Below are 24,157 nucleotides of genomic sequence, written 5' to 3'. Positions count from 1 at the left end.
ATGTACTTATTACTGTAAAACGTCAAGAGATGGGGCAAAGGGGTGTCTGGTAGCTGTTAGAGTGTTAGAGGGTTTCTCAGCATGTACAAGGCTCTGATGTGATCTCCAGCACTGCATAAAGCAAGTGTGCTGGTATGTACCTGGCCATATGACTGCTAGGAGTGTGGAGGCAGGGGGATCTGAGGTTTAAGGTCACCCTTAGCCACATAGTGAATTGAAGCCAGCCACTATCTCAGAAAAATGGAGAAGACTGACCAGAGACATCATCTCACAGCTGGACAGATGAACAGCCCCTCACCAGCAGCATCTGCAGACCAAGCCCAGGACAAGATGAATAGTGCATGGCACACAGAGCTGTCCACCTGGGCCAGGCTAGAAGGAGACACACTTAGAAACGATTATCATTTTAGAAATAGTCTAGAGTTTATAACGCCAAACTGAATAAACAGCTAAGCTGAAGATTAAATAGCTAAGGAGAGACTTTTCAAAGTGGAAAATAGCTCTAAGGAAATAACCTCCCAAGAATGCAATGCAGAGAGACAAGGAGCTAAGTCTGTAGTATGCTGAAAGAGACAGGATGATCATGAGTCTTAGACTAACCTGGACTATGCCTTAAAAGTCACTCCCTGGTAAGAGGTAGGAGATACAGAGATAAATGATACGAAAAGTCCATCTGTTTGGTCTAATACAACAGTCACTGCCGCACACTACTGTTTAAATTTGTATTTGAAGGCTAGGTGTGGTGGTGCACACCTTTAATCCCAGCACTCGGGAGGCAGAGGCAGGCAGATCTCTGAGTTCAAGGCCAGCCTCGTCTACAGAGCAAGTTCCAAGACAGCCAGAGCTACACAGAGAAACCTGTCTCCAAGGGAAAAAAAAAAAATATATATATATATATATTTGAATTTGTTTCTTCACGTTAGATAGAATTGAAGCTCATGTCCTCAGCTGCACCAGCCACATTTCAAATGTTTACAGCGGCATGCTGGGTAGTGGCGACCCTGCCACGTTTTCACCCTCGCACACGTTTCTGCTAACTGGGCTAAGTAAAAAGGTGAGAAAGAGAATTTAAAAGCCTAAGTTATGTCTCAGTGAAATCCCAGGAGGGAACCATGAGAGTGGAGCAGAGGTAACATTAAGAGAGGAGCCTCGGGACTATGCCAAGTAGAGACCATTGACTCAGAAAGCAGAATTTATATGGCTCGGAATCGATTAAAAAATTAAAGAAAGAGGAGCTGTGGAGCTGGCGCAGTAAAACCCATAATGAGTATGAGAGAGTGAGCTTGAGTTCCCAGAACCCACATAAAGCCAGACAGGATCTCGGGCATCTGTAATCTCGCTGAGGCCAGAGGGAAGACAGACACAGGAGAATCCCAGAAGCTCACAGGCAAGCTATCCAGGGCTGCACAGTGGTGAATTAGAAAAGGCAGTGAGTGACCCCAACAAGGTGGAAGGCGAAGACAGACAGACACCCAAGGTGGCTCTCTGACCTACACAGCTGCAACATGACAGGTGTGACCCAAGAGAAAGAGAGGGGAGAGGGAGACAGACAGACAGACACAGAGCGACAGAGAGACTGAGACAGAGTCAGAGAGACAGGAATAGAGAGAGGCAGAGACATACATAGAGTCAGAGAGAGACAGAGAGACAGAGTCAGAGGAACACAGAGACACAGAGTCAGAGAGATGCAGAGAGAGAGAGATCCAGAGAGAGAAAAAGAGTCAGAGAGAGACACCGAGTGTCAGATAGACACAGATACAGAGAGACAGAGACCAAGACAGACATACAAAGACACAGAGTCGGAGAGAGAGACAGAGAGAGAGAGAGAGAGTCAGATAGACACACACAGAAAAAGAGGCAGAGTCAGAGAAAGACACACACACAGAGAAAGAGACAGAGTCAGAGAGAGACACAGAGAGTCAAATAGACAAACACATAGAAAGACAGAGACAGACAGAGACACATAAACAAAGAGAGAGAAGCAAATAGACACAGAGAGAGACAGAGACATAGAGAGACAGTCAGAGAAAGTCAGATAGATAGATAGATAGATAGATAGATAGATAGATAGATAGATAGATAGATAGATAGATAGATAGAGGGAGACATCACATCTAAGCTCATTGTAATGAAACTGAGACACCCAGAAGACAATGAGAAACCTTCAAAGCAGTCAGCAGAAGCCAATGGGACTCCCCTGACCTCCCTTGCCAAACAGGAGGATGGGAGATTAAAGGAACCCTGACTCTAGGGTGAAGAGACAAAGTGTGAGAAACACCCTACCCTGCACTGTGTCCCTGGGGAAGCAGATGCAAGCTTTTTCCAGATTTGAGGGTTTAGCACACACACACCCAAACACTTTGAATCAAAGGAGATTTTCAATCACTTTCTTGGGCAGTCAGCAAATAGATGCCCAGAATCTGGTTCAGAGACAAGGAGCGATAAACAAAAACAAATAAACCATCTAGGTGAGTTATTCTGAGCAGACACACATCAGTGTGGAGTCATCAGGAGTATACTGTCCCATGACTGAGGCCTTCAGGATTAAAAGCAAGCCAATGGGAATCCCCTGACCGCCCTTGCCAAACAGGAGGATGGGAGATTAAAGGAACCCTGACTCTAGGGTGAAGAGACAAAGTGTGAGTAGTATTGTAGAAGCAAGGGGTGCTGCGAATCCCTGGTGTCTGTTCTTACTATCTGGGCATTAAGACAGCGCTGGGTGAGCTGTAGTCATGGCTAGCTGACTCTGCGTAGTTAAGTGTGAGAGGGGCCACTAAAGCAATGGGTGCACCCTGAAACTTGCCTCCAAATCACTGGGACAACTGTAGAAGCTGGGCTATCCCCAGAGTCACTGCTCAAGGACTCCCGGGATTTTCATCTCTAGCCTGTTCTTGGGTGACGTTGATGTTGATATCTCAGGGACCACACCTTGAAGACAATTACGTGACAACCACTACAACTGGTGATCCCGAAAGTGGAGCCTGCAACCCAGAGGGGCGGCGGGACTGAATGAGGCAATAGAGACCAAAGCCTCTGAGTTGGCCTTGAGCCACCCAGCTAGGCCATTCTCCCAAGGGCTTTGTGCAGCGGACCACACATGATGATCTGGGGCATTGTGGGCCAGACGATCTTGCCACAGATACCCAAGTCCTTGATGTGAGCAAAGTGGGATGGAGAAGTGAGGGACTGACAGGCATGGCTGTGGTCCCACAAAAGGAATATTAGATCCAGACTTCAGACTTCTTCTTCTTCTTCTTCTTCTTCTTCTTCTTCTTCTTCTTCTTCTTCTTCTTCTTCTTCTTCTTCTTCTTCTTCTTCTTCTTCTCCTCCTCCTCCTCCTCCTCCTCCTCCTCCTCCTCCTCCTCCTCCTCCTCCTCCTCCTCCTTTTCCTCTCCTTCTTCTCCTCCTTCCTTTGTTCCTCTAGGCTGGGGTGCAACCTTGTGCCAATCCCTGTGTTTGGCCCCTACGGTGGCCTCCACCGGGCCTGTGTCCTCCTGGGAAGCCTCTATAGCAAGGCTGTGATCAGCATTGTCAGTGTCCTTAAAATCTTGTGAGGGATAAGCACATGTGCGCATGTGCTCCATCCTGTACACACACACACACACACACACACACACACACACACACACGCATGTTCTCGTGCACCTGTCTGTGGTGATGATAAGCAAACCCCAAACACCTCCCATGGGTAACCAGTCCCCTGACTCCAGCCTGTTGGTTGAGTAGCCAGGCTGTAAACATGACCCATTCCCACTCTTAGAGCTGAGAAGGAAGGAAAAATCGCAGGACTGAGGGAAGCCCAGGCATGGAAACTGATCAGACAGGCCAGCATTTGGGGAACGACAGTGTAGCTGACGCTTTAGGACCCTAGAGACCTCCCTTTGCCACAGCCTCCTGTAAAAATGTCTTTTATTCTCCTGTTGTAATTCTCATCTCTGAGGCTTACTGCCTCTGCTAACCCAGGCCTAGTCCTGGAAGCTTCTAGCCTCTGTACAATCTTATCTGGGCCTGGAGTGCTTTCAGCCTCTGACATTACTATTGGATAAACTCATCCCTTCCTCACTCTCTCTCCTCTCTGGCTGGCTGCTCGCCTTGGATGTTCTGGCTCAAACTCCTCTCCAAGCTGACTGATTCAGTCTGGCTTCTCCTGAATTGCTCTGCTTGACCTCTGGCAATCTGTTCTAATCTTCTGGCTCCTTCTCATTCTCTGTCTCATGCCTTCTGTCTTCAGTTGTGTCTAGCTTGTGCTCTATTCAACCAGTCTCTGCCTGGTAAAAATCCTCCCCACCCCCTCAAGCTGCTCCTTAAGTAGCTTTCCTTCCTCCCCCCCCCCCCCCCAGAGGTAGGCATTTCCTGTTCTGTCAAATCTTTCTTCTGCTGCCATTCATTTAAATATCACTTTCAAATGTGGATGCTTCTTTCTACACACTAACTTTGCTTTCATTGTTTGGGACTAAAGGTGTGTCTGTGTCAGAGGGATTAAAAGTGTATTCTAAGGGCTGAGTCGCACCACAGCTAGAAACAGGGTTTTCCCCCAGTAAATAGCACAATTGTGGGGTTCACAGTGTGATCAGCTATCCTACAAAACCCTCCACTTTGCAGTTCAGTCCTGGGATGGAGGTGTGGGGACTGGTGGTGGTAGTGGCGATGTTCAACCTAAAACTGAGCATGTGAGTTAATGGCTGGAGCCTGTACAGCCTCTGGCACTCCACTACCCTGTGTTCCATAAGCAACTGGTAGTATGAGTGCTGATCAACTCCTGCACACACACAGGTACATATGGGCACATGCACACACACAGATACACATGAGCACATGTATATACACGGGTACACATGAGCACATGCACACACACAGGTACACATGAGCACATGCACACACACAGGTACACATGGGCCCATGCACATACACACACACACACACACACACACACAGAGGTACATGTGGGCACATGCACACACAGGTATACATGGGCACATGTATACACACAGATGCACATGGGCATATGCACACACAATCATGCACACACAGGAATACATGAACACATGTACACACACACTGCACACAAACACCTACAGACACAAGCACACACAATCATGCACACAAGGTACACATGGGTGCATGCACACACAGAGGTGCACACAGAGGCACACACAGAATGTTTGCTTTACACTGTGTCCACTTGTTAGTCATTCCTCCCCCTCCACTCCTCCCCCTTGTTCTCGTTCACCTTTTGAGGCTTGCTTGCTGTTTCTAGAAGGCTGGTGGTGTTTGCTCAGCCCCCTCCCTGCCTGCATCTTATCTTCCTCTCTCCCTACTCCAACCTCCCACAGACCCCTTTCTTGGGAATCAAGCACTATAGACACCCCGCCCCCGACACAAAATCTCAGCTCCACTCCTCACCTCCCAACACCTGACCCTGACCACCCAGCCCAGCCTGGGGTCCAATGCAGGCTCACTGGAATCCCTTCCTTGGCACCGAAGTCAAACAACAAACAAACAAACAACTACAACAACAAATGTATCTTATCCAAGCAATTCATGAGACACACACAGAGGCACATGCGCACATAGAGGCAAGGCACCTAATGAATTCTAAATGTGGCCCAAATATGCCCAAGTCCCAGGGAAAAGCCCTGGCTACCATCTCAGCTGTCCCCTGAGGGAGGGCCTACCACATCTTCACAGCCAGAGGTGAGGCAGATAGCGTCTTACACCCATTTAATAGATGCATCTTGAACTCCTGATCTCCCTGAACTGGAATTAAACATTAAACATGCATCACCGTGTGCAGTTTAAAATTGTATGTCTCATATAGTTTGTGTGTATGTTCATATATGCTCAGTACGTGCATGCAGGTACACAGGCACATATGTGCACTTGTGTATGTATGTGTGGGTGCAGGTGTGTGTTCCTGTGTGTGCGTACAAGTGTGGAGACCAGAGAACAACCTCATCTTTCCTGCCTCAGGTACCTACCACTTGTGTGTTTTTTTGAGAAAGGCTCTCTCACTGGCCTGGGCTCTCCTAGTAGCTAGGCTGTTTGTCCAGGGATCCACCTGTCTCTGGTTTCCACAGGGGAATTACAAGAATGAGTGCCGTGCACATCTTTATGCATAATTATAATTGTTTGTGTGTATATGTGTGTATATGCGCATGCGTGTACATGTAGGGACAGAGGCAGAGTATAACTGGATTCAGTTGCCTCCTTTTGCTTCTGCACGGGTTGAACGCAGGTCATCACGCCTGCCCAGCGAGCAAGCACCACCCACTGATCTATCTTGCTGACCCCATCTATTTTTTTTCCATGAGTTCAGGGAATCAAGCCCAAGTCCTCATGTTTGCAACACAAACACTGTGCCCACCTGCCTGGGGGTTCAGTTCCTTCTGTCTGTGTGGCTACTCCAGGGACAGGCTGCTGTGTGTTAAAGGCTGAAGCGGGGTCTGTCCTAAGAAAGCAAATCTCCCAGTGCTCTTTGCCACACTGTATCTATAATGTGCAAAACAGGGCACAACTCCCTCCCTGTCTCCCACCCCCCCCACTCCCCCCCTCTGCCAGCCTATGCACAATGAAATAAGTTGGGTGCATCCCTGCCACACTGTCAAAAGATTAGCCTGAAATCCTCTACTGAAATGGAGCAATGTCTGTCACAGTGTCTGGGCCAGAGCAGATCAAGCCGACCAGAGCCACGCATGCCGCATGTAGGTCTGCGAGCCTGGGCGTTTGCGTCTCCTGGAGACTATTCAACTAAATACTAACAGCTGCTGTCTAGGGGTGGCGTTGGGAGATTTACATCTTTGTGTTAGGTTCATTCCTTTCTGGAATATCATGTTTCTTGCCTCTTTGGGGAAGCAGAGAGGACTGTATGATGGGGGATGGGTGGCTTTGATCTTTATTCATTCTTTAACAATTTCTTACATCTACCCCCCCACCTCTCCCCATTCAGCTCTCCCTCTGCTCTAACAACCCCTCCCAACTTATTTCCCCCTCTTCTTCAATAACCTCCAAGTTCTATCGATGTTCCTTGTGTGTGCATGCATGTGAGGGCATCCACTGGAGCACGGGCAGGGTACCAGGAGAGCCACTTTGATTTTGTGCCTTGGAGTCCCCCCCCCAGCCGAACCCCGAATGTGGCTCCTCCCCACAGCTCCTCTGTCTACCTGTATGTTGCAGACTCCGACAGCCAGTGCAGCCCCACACGCCACAGCCTCAGCCTGTCTGAGGGAGAGGAGCAGATGGACCGTCTGCAGCACGTGGAGCTGGTGAGGACCACGCCCATGTCGCACTGGAAGGCTGGCACAGTGCAGGCCTGGCTGGAGGTGGTGATGGCCATGCCCATGTACGTCAAGGCCTGTGCAGAAAATGTCAAGAGTGGGAAGGTAGGCAGCTGGGGCCCCCGGAGGTATGCCTCTGAACCCTCCTGGGACTGTTATACCCACCCAGGGGACGACTGGTCTCCATGTTACTCTAGGGATAAGAAGAAGTATAGCATAGAAGTTGGCCATCTTATTGCAGGTCCAGGTCATCAATAAATCAGTCTTCCTAGCAAGAAACACAGCCCTTTGGAGTCATGCTACCTGGTCCTTAAAATGGGACCAACTTCAGATGGTGACCAACTTCCCCAAGGCTGGCAGAGGAGGGGCAGGATTGAACTGGGGGGGGGGGGGAACTTAGCCTACATGGTGGCCCCACCCATCTTGTTTCAAACAGTGTTCCACCCAAACAGTAGCCCATAACAGTAGCTGAGCCCAGGACCTCCCGGAGCCTAGCAAGAGTCATCAGGAGAGAGCTGAAGCAAGACATCATTGTGGGAGAGGAGGTTCCACACTAGGCACCCTACGGCTCCTAGAAACAGGCTCTTTATCTTTTTATCCGCTGGCTTTTCAAGACAGGGTTTCTCTGCGGAGCCCCTGCTAGTTATCTTGGAACTCTGTAGAGCAGGCTGGCCTTGAACTCAGGGATCCTCCTGCCTCTGCCTCCCACGTGCGGGGATTAGAGACTTGTGCCAGCACTCCCTAGAGACAAGCTCTATTAGGAGTTTTCAGTCATCACAGACAGCAGAGGTGTCCTGGTGCTCGGTCTAGGGAGATGGCCGGGAGAGGGAGACAGATGAGGAGCCCCGTCTCCTCGGATCCTTCGCTCAGCAGCAGCAACAGGGCCTGGATAGAGCTGCAGGTGCCAAGGTTAGGCCCTCCCTACACCTCTCCCCATCTCTCACCTTCGGGCACTAAGCCTACCTCCTGAATGCAGGTGCTTCTCAGCCTGAGTGACGAGGACCTGGAGTTGGGCCTGGGAGTGTGCAGCTCCTTGCACAGGCGCAAGCTCCGCCTGGCCATTGAGGACTACCGAGATGCTGAGGCAGGCCGCAGGTGAGCCACTGAAACCTGGGCAAACCAAGGACTCTCTGTCCCGAGCCTCTCTGTCACCCAGCAGGACCCTGGGCAACACCAGGTTTCAGGCTATCAGGTACAGCAAAGATGGCCTAGACATGCTCTGTTACCATAGGGAGGAAAAATGAACACACAGGAGAAGGCACACATGCCCGGAGCATTGGAGACATACCTCCAACCCAGAACAGGGACCAGGCCACACATAACCAACATGTCTGCCTTACCTGCTCAAAGCTCAGTTCTGTCCATCCCAGGGAAAGGAAAGGAAACAGGAGGCAAGATAGAAATAGAAGGGGGCGGGATGGAGGGATTGGATCGTCTTAACCAAGTCTTTTAACACAGGAGTGGTGCCGACTGGTTTAGGCATGTCTTAGCAGGCATACCTGGTGGTAGCAGGGCTGTCCATGCTAGAGAGCTGCCCTCCTTCCCCTCACCACCCCCACCCAGCGCCACTCCCTTCCTACTTCTGTCTTGATCTGCTTGGGGTTTGGGGGGTAGCAGGGGGATCCACCATTTGAGCAGCTCCGATGAAAACGGAAGCCCCGCCCAGCACCCAGTCCTTGGCGCTCCAAGTGGGGAGGGGCCAGTTTTGAAAACCTGACACGGTCTGTTTTGCATAATTATCTCCTTCGCCGGTTTCCCATCGTTTCTGTATAGTTAATTAATCAAACCTAGTGGTGTGTGCCGCTATCTGCAGAAGCTGCTTTGTGGATTAAAAGGAGGAGCGGGTGGAGAAGCAGGCAGGTTCTGAAGCAGAGAAACACAATCCATACGAGGCTGGAGAGGGGCTCTGGTACCATACCCTGACTACTGGAGCTAGAGACCCCAACCTGCTCACACCACGCCTCACATTCTAGAGAGTCCCTCTGGGCTGCCTGAGTCCCTCAAGCATGTGGGGCTGCTGGCTTCAGCTCACAGAGTCCCCACCACTGCCTAAGCGTCCATTCTGTCCCCAAAGCATGGCTGTCCCCATCAGCTTAGTTTACCATGCAAAATGCTACTTGCTAACTGGGTATCGTAAACACCAGACATCTGTCTCTCCCAGTTCTGAAGGTGACAAGGGTAAAAGGGTGTCAGTGTGATCCAGCTCCATCAGGACTACCCCTCCTGGTTATACACGGCAGCCTTCTTCAGGGTCCTCACACAGGGGTGGGGGAGTATAACTTACCCCCAGTAATGTCAGGTAACCCTAACGCCGCCCATAGCCCACTTCAGACACCATCCCACAGATGTGGATGTAGGAGACAAACACTGGTTCATAAGAGGAGCTGCACCTGAGGTCCACCAGGAGCTCAGGAAGACGTGGCTCAAAGGCAGAGCCACAATTGCAGGGGAGAGTTGAAGCAGGACGGTCCCAGGAAACGTGGGGTCCCCACATTAGACAGTCTATGTCCTGTGGAGTGATACCTTACTGTAAGATTCCTATCCTCCGTGGAAATCAAGCCTGTTTCTAAGATGCTGGGTAACTTTGTCTTCTCTGGGACTCAGTTTCCTTACGTGTGAAGTAGAGAGGTAAGAGTTAACAAAAGTTAAGGATTGGACCCTTTTAGGAATCTAGTACAAGCTTTGATGTCTGCTCCAAATGAACTGTACAAGACTATATAGCTCTGCATGTCCAGCCCTCTGACTCAGCCGTGGAACTCTTAAAAGCCCTTGGATTCTGGGGTCAGAGCCTTAGTGGGTTGTCTCAAACTCATGCAGCTGTGATGATGGGCATAGCCTCTCTGGGCCCCGCAATTCCCTTTGCCAACCCTTCCCCTGTCTCTTGACAGGATTCCATTTACCCATTCCATCCATGTGTCAGGCAGACATAACAGCCCCCATCTTAGAGAGACTCAAGTACAGACAGGTAACATGCAAAAAGTCGCACGGCATCCAAGGCGTTTTTCCACCCTCCTGTGGTACCAGTGTGTTTGATGTTTAACAGTGCCAACTCCTACTGCTAGCTATAGAGATGGGTTTAGGACTTTCCATTCGCCCATCTCTTCAGTCCCCACCACTCCATGAGGCAAAGTTAGCTATCTCCATTTTACAGAAGAAATAGCCCTAGAGATGCAAGGTCCCTCGCCCAGAACAATCCCAGTGTTTCTGACTTGTGACCCTGATGCTCTCTGCATGCCACGCCCATCCTCAGACCTTGGGTCTGGCCTAGCTCCACCTGAGGAAGAGGTACTGATAATTATTGGTTGAAACAGCGTCTGGATTCCTGCTGATCCCAGACTTGGGTTCCAACATCAGTTCCGAGTAGCAGCTAGGCAAGAGTGACCAAGCTTCAGTGCAGAGGGGCATTTTGAAGGTCACATGTATGTTATTTGTGAACTTATAGAGGCACAAGTGCTGGTTCCAAGTGAGTCGCTGCTGAGGAGGCCAGGCCAAGTGTGCCTCCTGGCCACCACGCCCAACAGTCTGGCCCTATTGACTTCTCCCCTTGTTCCCATGAGTGACAGCGCTGTCATGAGCACCCAATTCAGAGCCACGATGGCCATGAAAGCTGAGGCTGGGCAAGGCCCCGTGTGACAAGCTGGGCCAGCCCTGGAGGGTGAGAAGAACCATGACCCCAGAAGGAAGATTCTCTTGGTCTGGAATATTCTAGTTCAGGAGCTGCACCAGGACAGACAGGAGCACAGTCCCTCCCCTTAGTCTTCATCTGTTGTCCGAGCAATGAGTTTCAAGACACACCAGGCAGCATTCACCCAGCTGGATGGGCTGAGTGAGCTGCCTGGTCCCTTACCAGGACAATCTATGGAGGGAGTTGGTAGGCAAGCTGTAGTTAACTCCAACATGCCAGTACACACATGGGGATCTGGGAGCTTTGGCAAGAGAAAGGATCTTGATCCAAGGGGTGTTCCTAAAAGGTATATGGGAGACCAGACAGTCCAGTGGAGTCTGTAGAAGATGATAAAGAGTGAATGTTGGGCAGCAGGAGACAAAGGACAAAGTCCTGTCCTTGGGGAAACAGCCAAGTGGTTCCAGGAGGTTGGGGCAGGGCAAGGCAGAGGGAACCGGGAACCCATAAAGACATTCTGCCAATAAGTCGTTAGTGAATGTCGGCCAATCAGCCCACGCCCACTACACCAGTGAACGTGGCCCTATTCCTGACCCTTCTGCCCTCTTGTACCCTAACTTAGAGACAAGGGACAGTAAACCCAATCCCTCTCAACGTAAATGCAATATGCATCAATTGCTTTGAGGGCAGTGACTAACCAGATAGGAGGAGACAACCTAAAACAGATCAGAGGAGACATCATCTCGGGGGAAGAAAGAGAGAGAGCCCTATCAGCACCTCCAGTGCAGGCTCAGAGGAGGCTCACTGTTGACATAAAAGAAGGGGCAAGAAAGCTTTTAGTCTGGGAGCAGAATGGTGAATGTCAGCCATCGCCAGCTGCCCCGAAGAGAAGGGCAGTGTCTCTTTGTGAGCCAATTGCGTTCCCTTGTACCGAGTGCTCCCTTTGTGTCCACCCTTGGCTCCCACTTAAACAATGCTGTTCCCCCACCATCCAGCACCGAGTCATTTTTCAGTGTCTCTCTACAGGTAGGTTGCGAAGAGGACCTCATTCCTTCTGCCAGGCTGCCACTGTGTGGTGGGCAGAGGAATGACAGCTAGGGACGGCCTTAGCCAGGTGTATCTTCATCCCTCAACAAAGGCTTTTTGGGGAACACATACCAGGCAGCTCTCAACCAATACCTGCAATTCCAGGCAATTAAACAACCCGTGCCCTTGAAGAATACACCCCCAACACACACATAGCTTGCATAAACCCACAAAAGAACACACATAAAAATAGTAAATAATAAATGTTTTAAAGCCTTTTTGCAAACTTACAATGCGCATGTTTCTGGGTTTCTGGGGAAAATCTGGGTTTTCCAGAGATGAGCCAATGAGGGAAGGGCTGAGCCACAACCCTGTCTTGGGACAGGAGACTCTAGCATACTATGTGTGAACCTATGAAGGCCATAAAGGCTTCTTACCCGCCCCTCACCACCACCACCCCCCCAAAAAAAAAACAGGAAAAGGGACCAGAGGGCAGCATACAGGTGGATAGGAGAGGGAGATGGTCAGCCTGGGGCTTTGAGGGGTCCTGGGCTCTGCAGAGGTGCATCTGGCTATAGGCATCTCTTCTCCTGACACCACTCCACTACTCCTTTCAGTTTTAGTCTGTGGTTTGTGGATGTTCCCTTTGTCCTTGGGATCCTCTGCTGTCTGTCTGTCTGTCTCTCTGCCTTACTCTCTCCCTCTCCATCCACCTAATATCTGTGTGCCTATCTGTCTGTCTCTGCCTGAATCTGTCTCTGTCTTAGTTGTTCTTTATCTGTGTGTCTGAGTCTCTCTCTCTCTCTCTCTCTCTCTCTGTTTCTCTCTCTCTGCCTCTCTCTCTCTCTCTCTGTTTCTCTCTCTCTGTCTCTGTTTCTCTCTCTGTGTCTCTATTTCTCTCTCTCTCTCTCTCTCTCTCTCTCTCTCTCTCTCTCTCTCTCTCTCTCTCTCTCTCCCTCCCTCCCTCCCTCTCTTGCTCTCTTTCACTCTCCACACATCTCTGAGCCTGTCGTTGTTTTCTTCCCCTCTATCCCTCTGCTCCATCACTTTCTCTATCGGCCTCTCTGGCTTTCTTGTCTACTCCCTGTCCTGCTTTTGGTCCTCTCTGCCCATCTCTGACCCCATTTCCACCTGCCCCTGCCTCTGGCTCTTTCCCCACTCCCACCTCTCTCTGGCTGTGTCTCCTTTTCAGCCTGTCCAAAGCTGCCGACCTGGACCATCACTGGGTGGCCAAGGCCTGGCTGAATGACATTGGCCTGTCCCAGTATTCCCAGGCCTTCCAGAACCACCTGGTTGATGGGAGGATGCTGAATTCACTGATGAAGCGGGACCTGGAGAAACACCTGAACGTGTCCAAGAAGTTCCACCAAGTTAGCATCTTGCTGGGAATTGAGCTGCTGTACCAAGTGAACTTCAGCAGGGAGGTGAGAACTAAATGGGGCGGCAGGGCAGGGGCAGACATCTTCCACAGCCTGTATCCACATCCAATTTCTGTCTAACCATCTACCCACCCATCCGCTGATCCATCCATCCATTCACTTATTCAACCATCAATCTATCCACCCAGTCATCCACCCATCTACCTACATATCTACCCATCATTCCATTCACCCATCCACTCCTCCATCCACCTGCTGACCCATCTATCCACCTACCCACTGTCCATCCACCCACCCATCCATGTACCTATCCACTCTCAGTCCACTCCCCATCTCTCCATCTGTCTAGTTTCCATCCCACCCCATCATCCACTCACATATATACACAACTACCTACTCATCCATCCATCCATCCATCCATCCATCCACCCACCCACCCACCCGCCCACCCATCCATCCATCCACCCATCCATCTATCCATCCATCTACCCATCCATCTGTCCATCCATCCATCTACCCATCCATCCATCCATCCACCCATCCATCTATCCACCCACCCATCCATCCATCCACCCATCCATCTATCCATCCATCCATCTACCCATCCATCTATTCATCCTTCCATCCATCCATCCATCCATCCATCCATCCACCCATCCATCTATCCACCCATCCATCTATTCATCCATCCATCCATCTATCCATCCATCCATCCATCCATCCATCCATCCATCCATCCATCCATCCACCCATCCATCTATCCACCCATCCATCTATCCATTCATCCATCTACCCACCCATCTATTCATCCATCCATCCATCCATCCATCCATCCATCCATCTATCCATCCATCCACTCATCCATCCATCCATCCACCCATCCATCTATCATCCATCCATCTACCCACCCATCTATTCATCCATCCATCCACTCATCCATCCATCCATCCACTCATCCATCCATCCATCCACCCATCCATCTATCATCCATCCATCTACCCACCCATCTATTCATCCATCCATCCATCCATCCACTCATCCATCCATCCATCTATCCACCCATCCACCTATCCATCCATCTATCCATTTACCCATCCATCCATCCATCCATCCATCTATCCATCTATCCACCCATCCATCCATCCATCCATCCATTCATCCAACTATCTCTTCCTCCCCCCAACCCTTAGCAACTGCTTATTTGAGTAGACAAGAACCTACGCTCAGTTCAGAGGACCTGAGGAATCCTCATTCTCAGAGAGCTCGTTGCTCATTAAGTCCATGGTCACAATACTATGGAAGGCAGCCAGGGTTCTCTGAAAGCTCTGGGAAACACCTTCTTGGGGATCAAGGAGGGCTCCTGAGGTAGTGAAGCTAGACAGAGAGCTGTTGCAGGGATCGGCAGCTGCCAATAAAGGAGACAAATGCAGTCAAGAGAACAATGGGGATCAAGTCCCAGAGTCCAGTTCTGTAGCAGCAGTGACACAGAGTGGGTGGGCAATGGGCTTGGGACAGGGAGGGGCTGGAAATGAGAGCCCCGGCTGTTGATGTAGGTTTAAGTTCTGATGCTCCTTAATTCTGAACTCTGCTAAGCCAGAGAATACAGGGCTCCAGCCTCATCTTTCCTAGCTTCTCTTCCTACATATTCCCTGTGGAAGGTCCCTGCGAGGCTGGCCCTCAGGGTTGGGTCCATATGGTTGACTTTTTCTAGAGCCACGTCAGAGCATAAGCAGTTCCCTGTTGAGAGGGGAACAGAGAGAAGACTGTCGTCCCTGTACCCCACCACCCACGGCAATCTGACCAGAAGGAGAAGATGGGGGCCCAGGCTCTGGCCTCTGGGATCCCCAGTATGATGAGAAGGGTAAACATGGGGTGTCCTGACTGTAATATATGTCACTGGGATAGCAGAAGTGATGGGGACTTCAGGCTGGATGTCCTAGAGAGAGTGTCTTAGTTGCTGTTTTATTTCTGTGGAGAAACACTTGATCAAGGCAACTTGTGAAAGAAAGCATTTCCCTGGGCACTTCAGATAGCAGCTTCAGAGCGTTAGTTTATTTCCATCATAGCAGGAAGCACGGCAGCAGCAGGAAGGCAGGCATGGTGTTGGAGCAATAGCGCAGTGCTTACATCTGATGCACAAACGGACAGGGAGACTAGGAATGGCATAGGCTTTTGAAACCTCAAAGCCCGTCCCCCACCCCGCTATCCCCAGTGACACATCTTCTTCAACAAGGTCACACCTCCTAATCCTTCCCAAACAGTTCCACCAGATGGGAACCAGGCATTCGAATATATGAGCCTATGGGGGCCTTTCTTATTCAAACACAGAGGGTACTCCTCTGCAGGAGCTCTTGGTCTGGGAGTCAGTACCCCAGGGCAACTTATGAAAGGGCAGCAAGCTAGTTCATCCACAGGATCCAAAGGTGGTATTTCAAGCCAGGATGCACAGATACCAAGAGCCTCCCTGTCATAGGCTGGGTCACCACAAATGTCCACTGAACATCTGCTCTCATTGCTGGGGTGGAGATGCCACAGGCCTGGGACACAGAGAACATGGAGAGTGACTCTCTCCAGACCTCACACCTGATTCCTCGCACCCTAGGAGGCAGATTCTTCTGTTTCTCACAACACAGACAGTGTGGCTCTGGCAGCTGTGGGTGGCCCTCATCACACTAGCATACTGAAGACCCCACTGACACCATGAAACTTCCTTCTGCATGTGACCTCCAGGTGTCCCTCGTGTCTTCAACTGACTCCCTGTTTTCCACCCCTAGGCTCTCCAGGAGCGCAGAGCCCGCTGTGAAACACAGAACACAGACCCTGTGGTCTGGACCAACCAGCGGGTGCTCAAGTGGGTGCGCGATATCGACCTGAAGGTGAGGGGCGATGATGGTGGAGGCACAGGATTGATTCTCTAGCCTATGCAGATGAGATGCAAATCAATGTCCATTTTGATGTAAGGTAGGGGACACCACCACCCAGCCTGACAAGGACACTGCTTCCTGTTGATGGAGTAGAATCCCTTACTGCTGCAGTAGATCCCTGTTGAAAGCACTCATCACTGGGGCAATTCTTTTTTGTTGTTGTTTTTTGAGACAGGGTGTCTCTGTATAGCCCTGGCTGTCCTGGAACTCACTCTGTAGACCAGGCTGGCCTTGAACTCAGAAATCCACCTGCCTCTGCCTCCCAAGTGCTGGGATTAAAGGCATGCGCCAGCCACCACTGCCCAACCACTGGGGCAATTCTTAGCAATATTTTTTCTTGAAGTATCTATGGCTCTTGCCAGGGTCCAGCAAGTGTCAGTGACATAAGACCCCCTATGTTCAGAGCTCTGAGGGTGGAGACCAGGTCCTCTTCACTCTCAAATCAGTTACCTATTGGGGTCACATCCCTGCTTGGCTCTGATGGTCCCTGACTCCACCTCACTCTTCTGCCCTCAGGAGTATGCAGACAACCTGACCAATAGCGGTGTCCATGGTGCTGTGCTGGTCCTGGAGCCCACATTCAATGCCGAGGCCATGGCCACCGCCCTGGGCATCCCCAGCGGGAAGCACATACTCAGGAGACACCTGGCAGAGGAGATGAGCACCATCTTCCATCCATCCAAGTAAGTAAGCCACGGTGCTCAGGGCGCAAGGCAAGGGCCAAGGAATCAGGGGCGGGGGGTGTGAGGTGTCGCTTGAGCTAGAGATGATATGCACTAATTTCACAGAACAAGGTGGCCACTCTGCCAGGTGTAGCCATGGAGATGAAGGTTTAGACGTAGAAGTAGGTATATAAATGGTACTTCTGACCCAAGGGAACAGTGCACAGCCACCCACCTACACTGGTCCACTTGCCTAGAGACTGATTGAGTTGAGTAGTCAGACAGCCCAGACCCACCCTGTGGATGCTGTCTGGAGTTACAGTTGGGGCATGGTTCCTCGTGATTGGTTGGGCCAGTAATTCCTTGGGAGCTGCATAAAAGCTGAAGGATTTCTGTCTATGGGATCAAAATAAGGAAGTGGGCTTTCTCCAGGACTTGGAGTCTGATGGGCCAGGGACAGAGAGGCAATGCAGCCTTCAGCCAGAGCCTAAAAGCTTGCTGTCACCTCCATCTGTGATGCAGCCCTTATGTATCACACTTGGCTGGTGAGGAAAGGCCCCTGAGGTGGGTTTCAGGATGCTTTGTCGAGTGCCATGAGCCCAGGGGACAGACTTCAGTCAGATGAGGGCACACAGAACCCCAAGAGTTCCTAAGGAGATCATAGGCCACCTCAGTAGCAGAGAGAACCCCCCATTGAGTAGACAGTTATCCCAGATGCATGGTGAGATCTTTGAGATGGTTCCTAGAATTGATATTAACGGGGCAGTTCTGCAGTGAGCCACACAGGGAAGGCCTCTGTCCTCCCTCCCTGTTACATCCTTCAGCTTTCAGAGAGGAAGGAAGCAGGTTGGGGGACATTGGTGGTGACCCTTTGGATATTCCCAGGATGCTGTGGGTTGGGTTGGAAGATACCAGCTGGAGAAACATTCCTCATCATTAAGTTCAATATCAAGATTCTATCCTGGACAGCATCCCAGGCTGGGTGGACCCAGCAGTACTTCACAGTGTGTCACAAAATGTCATCAGCAGGGGACTATCTCTTTGCTTCATTTGTCCCCAGACACACACACACACACATACACACACATAAACACACATATATACATACACATATATACACACACATACACACAAACATAAACACACACATATACACACATACACACAAACATACACACACACACACACACACACACACACACACACACACACATACACACACATACACAGCATGAGGAAGGATCATTGACGTTTATTTTTAACCACTATTGGAGGTGGAAACCAGAGCCCTGCATATTCTAGACAAGCCCTCTATTACTGAGCTATATCCCTTTTATATCTATTACTGAGCTATTACAGCCCTTTTATTTTAGTGTGTGTGTGTGTGTGTGTGTGTGTGTGTGTGTGTGTGTACCGCATGCATGTCTGCTTGGTGCCATGAAGGCCAGAAGAGGGCATCAGATCCCTTACAATTGTAGTTATAGACAATTGCAAGCTATCATGTGGGTGCTGGGAACCAAATCCCAGTCTTCTCTCTCTCTGAAGGAACAGCCTGTTCTCTTAAGCAGTAAGAATGTGGGAGTGGGGACAGGGGCAGTAGGCTGTGTCTCTTACTAACTCTAACTTGTGAAATATCTCAGCTCCACAGGCATCCGGGAGTCTGAGCGCTTTGGGACACCACCTGGCAGGGCCTCTAGCATCACCAGAGCTGGGAGAGAGGACAGTGGGGGCAATAGCAAGCACAGAGCTGGCCGGGTAAGTGGGCTTTCTGTCCATGAGGACAGGCATCCTTTCCTGAATGGACCTATATCTCCTTTGTCACCTGTGAACCTGGAGCAGCCTCGGCTCAGAGGTGCACACAGGCGAGTCATCACGTATCTGGGCCCCTGCTTAAAATAATGCCTGGTGGCAAGAGTACATGCAAGGCAGAGTCTATGGCATCCATGGTGGTTACAGATTGTGGGATCCCCTCACCCTGGCCTCCTGAAGCCCATGGCCCCTGGGGTGCAGAGCACCTCACACAGCTAGCTGCTGAAAGCGATCAGGGAGCTCTAGACCCTGAAAACCTCTGTCTTGGATTCTGAACCCCTTAGCCAGCAAGGAACCTCTAGTGTACTTAGTAGGACAGCACAGAACAGGAACATCTAGCCAGAGACCAACAAAAACTCTAGACATATCCAGTGTCGTGGTCACCACAGCCATGCCTTTGCTTTCACTTGGTGTCACCAGGAGGGGCATCCCAAGAACAGGCTGCCACTAGCTTCTGAGAACACTGTCCTGGGCTAACCATTCTTGGGGTTTGCTTTAGTTTTGGTTTTGCAGAGCTGGTCAACCCCACGGCTAGGGTCGTTATGTGCTAGGCAAACACTCTAGCACCAAACTATACGCCAACCAGCCTTCCTTATTTCCCTGTTTTGTTTTTAAAAATATTTTTATCATATCTGTGTGTGCACATGCCAGCATGCATGCAGAGGTCACAGGACAACCTGTAGGACTAAGTTCTCTTCTACCTCGAGTGTGGGTGGCAGGGACTGAACTCTGATCACCAATCTCAACATCAAACACCTTGACCTGCTAAGCCATCTGGACAGCCTGGCCCTGTTTTGTTTCTGAGATGTATCTCACTATGTAGCCGAATCTGGCCTGGAACTCACCATTCCTCCAGTCCCAGCTTCTCAAGGGCTGGGATCAAAGGCATGTGCCCTGTGGAGGTTCTAGGGCTTGCTTTCAGCTTCCTTCATTCCAAAGGAGCAAGAAACCGTTGGGAAGGAGGGAGATCCATGTCCTTACACAGATACACACGTGCCGCCTGAGTGGTCACACATTAGGGAAATGGGGAAGCCCTGTCTGAAAGGTGCTTGTAGGACAATGACTCTCCAGTGGGGACGCACCAGTCTAGAAAGATGGGCAGTCAAGCATATAACCACTTAGTGTCGTGGAAGCAAAAATCAGCTTGGAACCAGAGGCTCCACAGAGAGGCTTCTGTGTGTGGGGACAGCTCCCACAGGGCACCTGCTCTAAGCTGCCCATCCCCCACCCAGCACCTTACAGCTATTTGATCTTCCCAACAGTCCACCCAGGCCCCTGCCTCTTTTCCCATCATGCAGCTGAGAAAAATCAAGGTTCAGAGATGGGCAGTGACTTATCCCAGGTCCCACAGCCAGAAATACAGAACAGGGACTCTTAACACCCACGTATAAGCCTCAAGCCCATACTTGTGGTCCTACCAGGTAGGATTAGAGTTCCTTTTGAATGGAGCAAAGAGTAAGACCTCCTATGTGTGGTCACACACACTTCCAGGCATTGTCCTATCTACCGCTATCAACAGTGTGTGTGTGGCGGGGGGGGGGGGGGGGCTGTAGAATCATTAGTCCAAAGTCACCCCTGGTAACTAATTGAATCTCTCTAGCTGGGAACTCAAACGTTGGTCCCTTATAGAATTTTTGCAAATCCCTTCCATGTGTCTGAGCAGTAGGGGTGGTACAAATAATGGAGAGCCCAGAGAGGTTCCAAGAGATGCTGAAGGTCACACAGCAATTACACTGGAGCTGCCACGCCACGACTCAATTCTCATATATCTCTTTCTCTGTCCCCTGGTTTGTTTTTCCTCAGCTGCCCCTGGGGAAGATAGGAAGGGGCTTCAGCAGCAAAGAGCCCGATTTCCATGATGACTATGGCTCTCTGGAGAACGAGGACTGTGGGGATGAGGACCTCCAAGGCAGGCCGGAACAGTGCCGTCTGGAGGGATACGGCAGCTTGGAGGTCACCAATGTGTAAGAAAGCCGCGTGACTCAACTCCAGAAGAGAACAGGGAGAAGGGACAGCCCAACGTCCCAGAGCCGTCCATCCCCACTGTACAGCATGACCCGGAGCCGAGGACAGACAGGGTGTCAGAACAGAGTTCCCAGAGATGGTCACAATTTCCAGGGGGGCACCAAGGACAGAGAATGCCCACCTAGGTATCTTGTATCTCTGAGGAAGTATCCCCAGCTGCGCGACCCAGCAGGTGGCCCTGGGGCTGCTGTTCAAAGTAGAAGTCAGGTGCCACTGGTATTTTACACTGGTCAAGGAGGGGCAGTCAGTCTTTGGGCCTGGAACACCCTGCTAAGAGGAGCAGGGAAACCCCCAGCCTGCCTTGGCAAAGCCAGGGCCGCTGGGATCCGGTGGCAAAGCCAGCTAGCAGCGGCCAGGTGGTGATTGTTGACTGTCAGCCCGCTGGGCAGAGAACTTGAACTCTGACCTCACTCACTCCAGAAGGAGGCGGAACGGCCTGGGCATCCCTTCCACTTTAAGGGTGGACATGTTGGGAGCAGGAGGGGGAATCTCTGCAGGGCACAGGTGCCTGACAGCAGCAGCCCTAGGGGCTACAGACATCCTGTCACCAGAATGAATGTGACTTCAAGAGTGGGAGGGGGGTGGTTGCTGTGCTCTGTCCCAAACAGCTATTCCGAGTGTGCGCATGACATGGGAGACAGCCTGTCATTAATCTGACAAACCTCTCTTGTGATGTCCCTGTCAGCTGAGACAGGTAAGCTCACCCATGAGCTAACGGAGGTGCAAATCCTACAAAACAAGGTCACCCCGGTTGTCAGAGTAGGGCCTTTCTAGCCGCTGTCCTGATCTGCCAGTGTTTTTGCTGTGTGGCTTCCCCTCAATGGCCTCACCTCTCTGTGCCTCAGTGTCTTACCTGTCATACTTCCGGTTCCTCCCAGAGGAGCTGTGAGGATTAACATTCACTAACATTTGTCCCGAGCTTTGAACCTCTCAGGAAACAGCTGGAAGGGATGGGGCAGGGGAGGAAGGAGCCTAACTTCCATCCACAACATTGGCAGACACCGGGCGAGTTCACCCCATTTTTGGATAGGGAGATAAGCAAGAGGGGCTTGCAGAAAGTTTAATATCGAGAGTTTCCAAAAGCCATCGGTGAGGTCTGGGAGAGCCACCAGCACAGCCTGCGGGCCTACTGGGTGCAGGGTCCAAGCTGACTGAGCAGAGCCTGCCTATTGATGATAGGGAGGATTTCGGTGTAGCTGTGCTCAGTCAGTACCAGCTCTCCTCAGATTCCCACAGCTGACGGCAGTCGGTGGGGGTGGGGGTGGGGCACTGCCTCTGAGTCACCAAAGCCAGTCTTCTGCATTGTTTCTGAGAGCTTCCCTTTGCGGGAAGACCACAGGAAGCCTGAGAACTTGGAGGAGGATTCCCTGAGTCCCCCAGGTCCAGTCTCCTTCCCAACCTGAGTCCAGGGCCCTCGGGGACTGGGAGGAACCTCTCTGTCTGAGTGTCAGCCTCCGAAGGACACACGGCGGACACCAGGACTTGCAGGGTCAACCTCTGGGGTAGAATCCAGCTTGGCTCAGGCTCCACATCCCTGAGTGTTTATAACACGCATTCCCCTGCCCCTGGAATCCTGAAGCTACAAATCCCTTAGCCCAGCAAAGAGAGGGGAAGAAGGTCCTCTTCTAATTGAAGCCAGCTGTCACTTTCACACCAAGTCCCCAAAGGGTGACAAAGCTTCTGGAGCCAGGAGGATACTGAGAGCCTTCCTGGAAATGTCGCTGGCGATGTGGGCTCCTTTCAAGGGCCAAGGTCTAGGTAGGGAGAGACTCACACTTTCTTCCCACGGGCTCGGAGGCCCACGGCATCTGAAGGCTCCTTCCCAATGGACTCTGGGCTTCAGTCCTGGGCACCTCTGTCAGTCTCCATCCACATCCAGTGTCACTTTTAGCAGATTCTCTGTCTTGACTCCTCACCACAGGATGCAGGGGTTGTCAGGGGACTAGAGTCAGAAGTGGAGAGAGGGGCTCTCTCCTAAGCCCACCCTGCATAGGGCACTTAGAACAGGGAACCCCGCCAAAGACCGAGGTCATGAAAAGGGGTGGGGTCCTGGCAGATGTAAATTCGGACGGCAGGATCACGATGAAGAACTCTAAGAGAATTATGACAGCCCTTCCCAGAAGGCCAAGGACCACGTCACAGGTTGTGGGGGAACGTGGCTCCTGAGTGGTGGCACCTTCTGGGTGTCACTTTACAGAAGCCAGCATGGATGGTGACGATGTCCCTCCCTGACCCATGGAGGGTTTGTAAAATGCACGGCAAATGAACAGTGAACTGCAGTGTCCCATGCCTTCCCAGAGGGAATTTTAACAATGTAACAATAAATGCTTGGCCTTGAAGCTATCCTTCTTTCTTGTTGGCTTTCTCCTTTATGGTCCCAGTAGCCTCTTCTTAGACAACGGAGACTGGGAGCCCCTAAAACTACTGGAGGACTTCTTAGAAAGGCTGAGAGTCCAGCTTCACAAGGTGGGAGAGTTGAACCTGATCATCTGCCTCTGTGCTCACAACTTACTCTCCCCTCCCACAGCCCCATGCTGTTGGTCACTCTCCCCCCACCAACCCCACGTCCCTATACCCCTACACCCCTCTGTTTTCTAGCGTGTCACTAGCATCTCCCCATGGCAACCCAAATCAGAATCCAGGTACACACTGGTGCTGGGAAGTCTCTCTCTGGGTACCATGTCCTAAGGGGACTCTCATACTTCCCCTGGAGGTGTCTGCAATCCCAGGAGACCCGTACAGCTCTTCCCCATCTTCCCTGTGCACTCTGCTGAGCTGAACAGAGTCATCTGGGGTACAGCTGAGAGTCAGCACAAGCTTCCAGGCGTTGGATCCAAGCATATCATGCCTGCTAAGGTCGTGGCAGAGTGACCTTCTCAGCTAAGCCCTTGTCATCATAGATGGGGCTGGCCTGTGGGTTCTACTCAGGTGCCTTAGTGGCCCTGACAGAAGCCACCAGCCAAGCTCATCCTGTCTACATCTCCCAGGCAAGAGGCTCTGGCTTGAGACTAAGATCAGGTAGTATGTACCCTCTGAAGTAGATCTTTAGCAGGCTGATGAAAAACTGATACAGGAAGACAGCCCAGTCACAAGGCTTACCTGCTACCACCAGCCTCTGCTGCTGAGGGCCTGGTGGCCCTGGGAAAGTATCCCAAACATCCTATTTACCCTCTACTCGGTTTTTATTTGTTTGCTTGCTTTTTGAGTCAGGGTCTTGGTCTAGCTCAGGCTGAGATGGGATTCATTCTGTAGCCCAGGCTAGCCTCTAAATCGACAGTAATCTTATCTCTGCCTCTCATGTGCTGGGATTACACATGTGTGCCACCCCACATGGCATGTTTTTGTTCAGTTTTAATATGAGATGGGCTTGCTGAATATATGGTGTGAGGTTGGTGTTTGTGAGTTCTTACTGAACCAGGCCATTTAATATGTTGTT

General features: G+C 51.0%; 1 protein-coding gene across 1 annotated transcript in view; it reads left to right on the top strand.

The window, feature by feature from the left end:
- Window positions 1–23,064, top strand: part of Kazn (kazrin, periplakin interacting protein) — a gene marked incomplete at its 5' end in the record, with an annotated part of 137,012 nt that extends 113,948 nt beyond the window's left edge. The window contains 7 exon segments of the mRNA NM_144531.3: window positions 7,174–7,379; window positions 8,251–8,369; window positions 13,115–13,346; window positions 16,076–16,177; window positions 16,742–16,908; window positions 18,528–18,642; window positions 20,500–23,064. Of these exon segments, the coding sequence (NP_653114.3) occupies window positions 7,174–7,379; window positions 8,251–8,369; window positions 13,115–13,346; window positions 16,076–16,177; window positions 16,742–16,908; window positions 18,528–18,642; window positions 20,500–20,664 (1,106 nt within the window).
- Between the last annotated feature and the right edge of the window lie 1,093 nt (window positions 23,065–24,157).

The sequence above is a fragment of the Mus musculus genome, chromosome 4 (assembly GCF_000001635.26).
Source record: "Mus musculus strain C57BL/6J chromosome 4, GRCm38.p6 C57BL/6J".
Lineage (NCBI taxonomy): Eukaryota > Metazoa > Chordata > Mammalia > Rodentia > Muridae > Mus > Mus musculus.
This window is presented reverse-complemented; position numbering and strand designations above follow the sequence as displayed.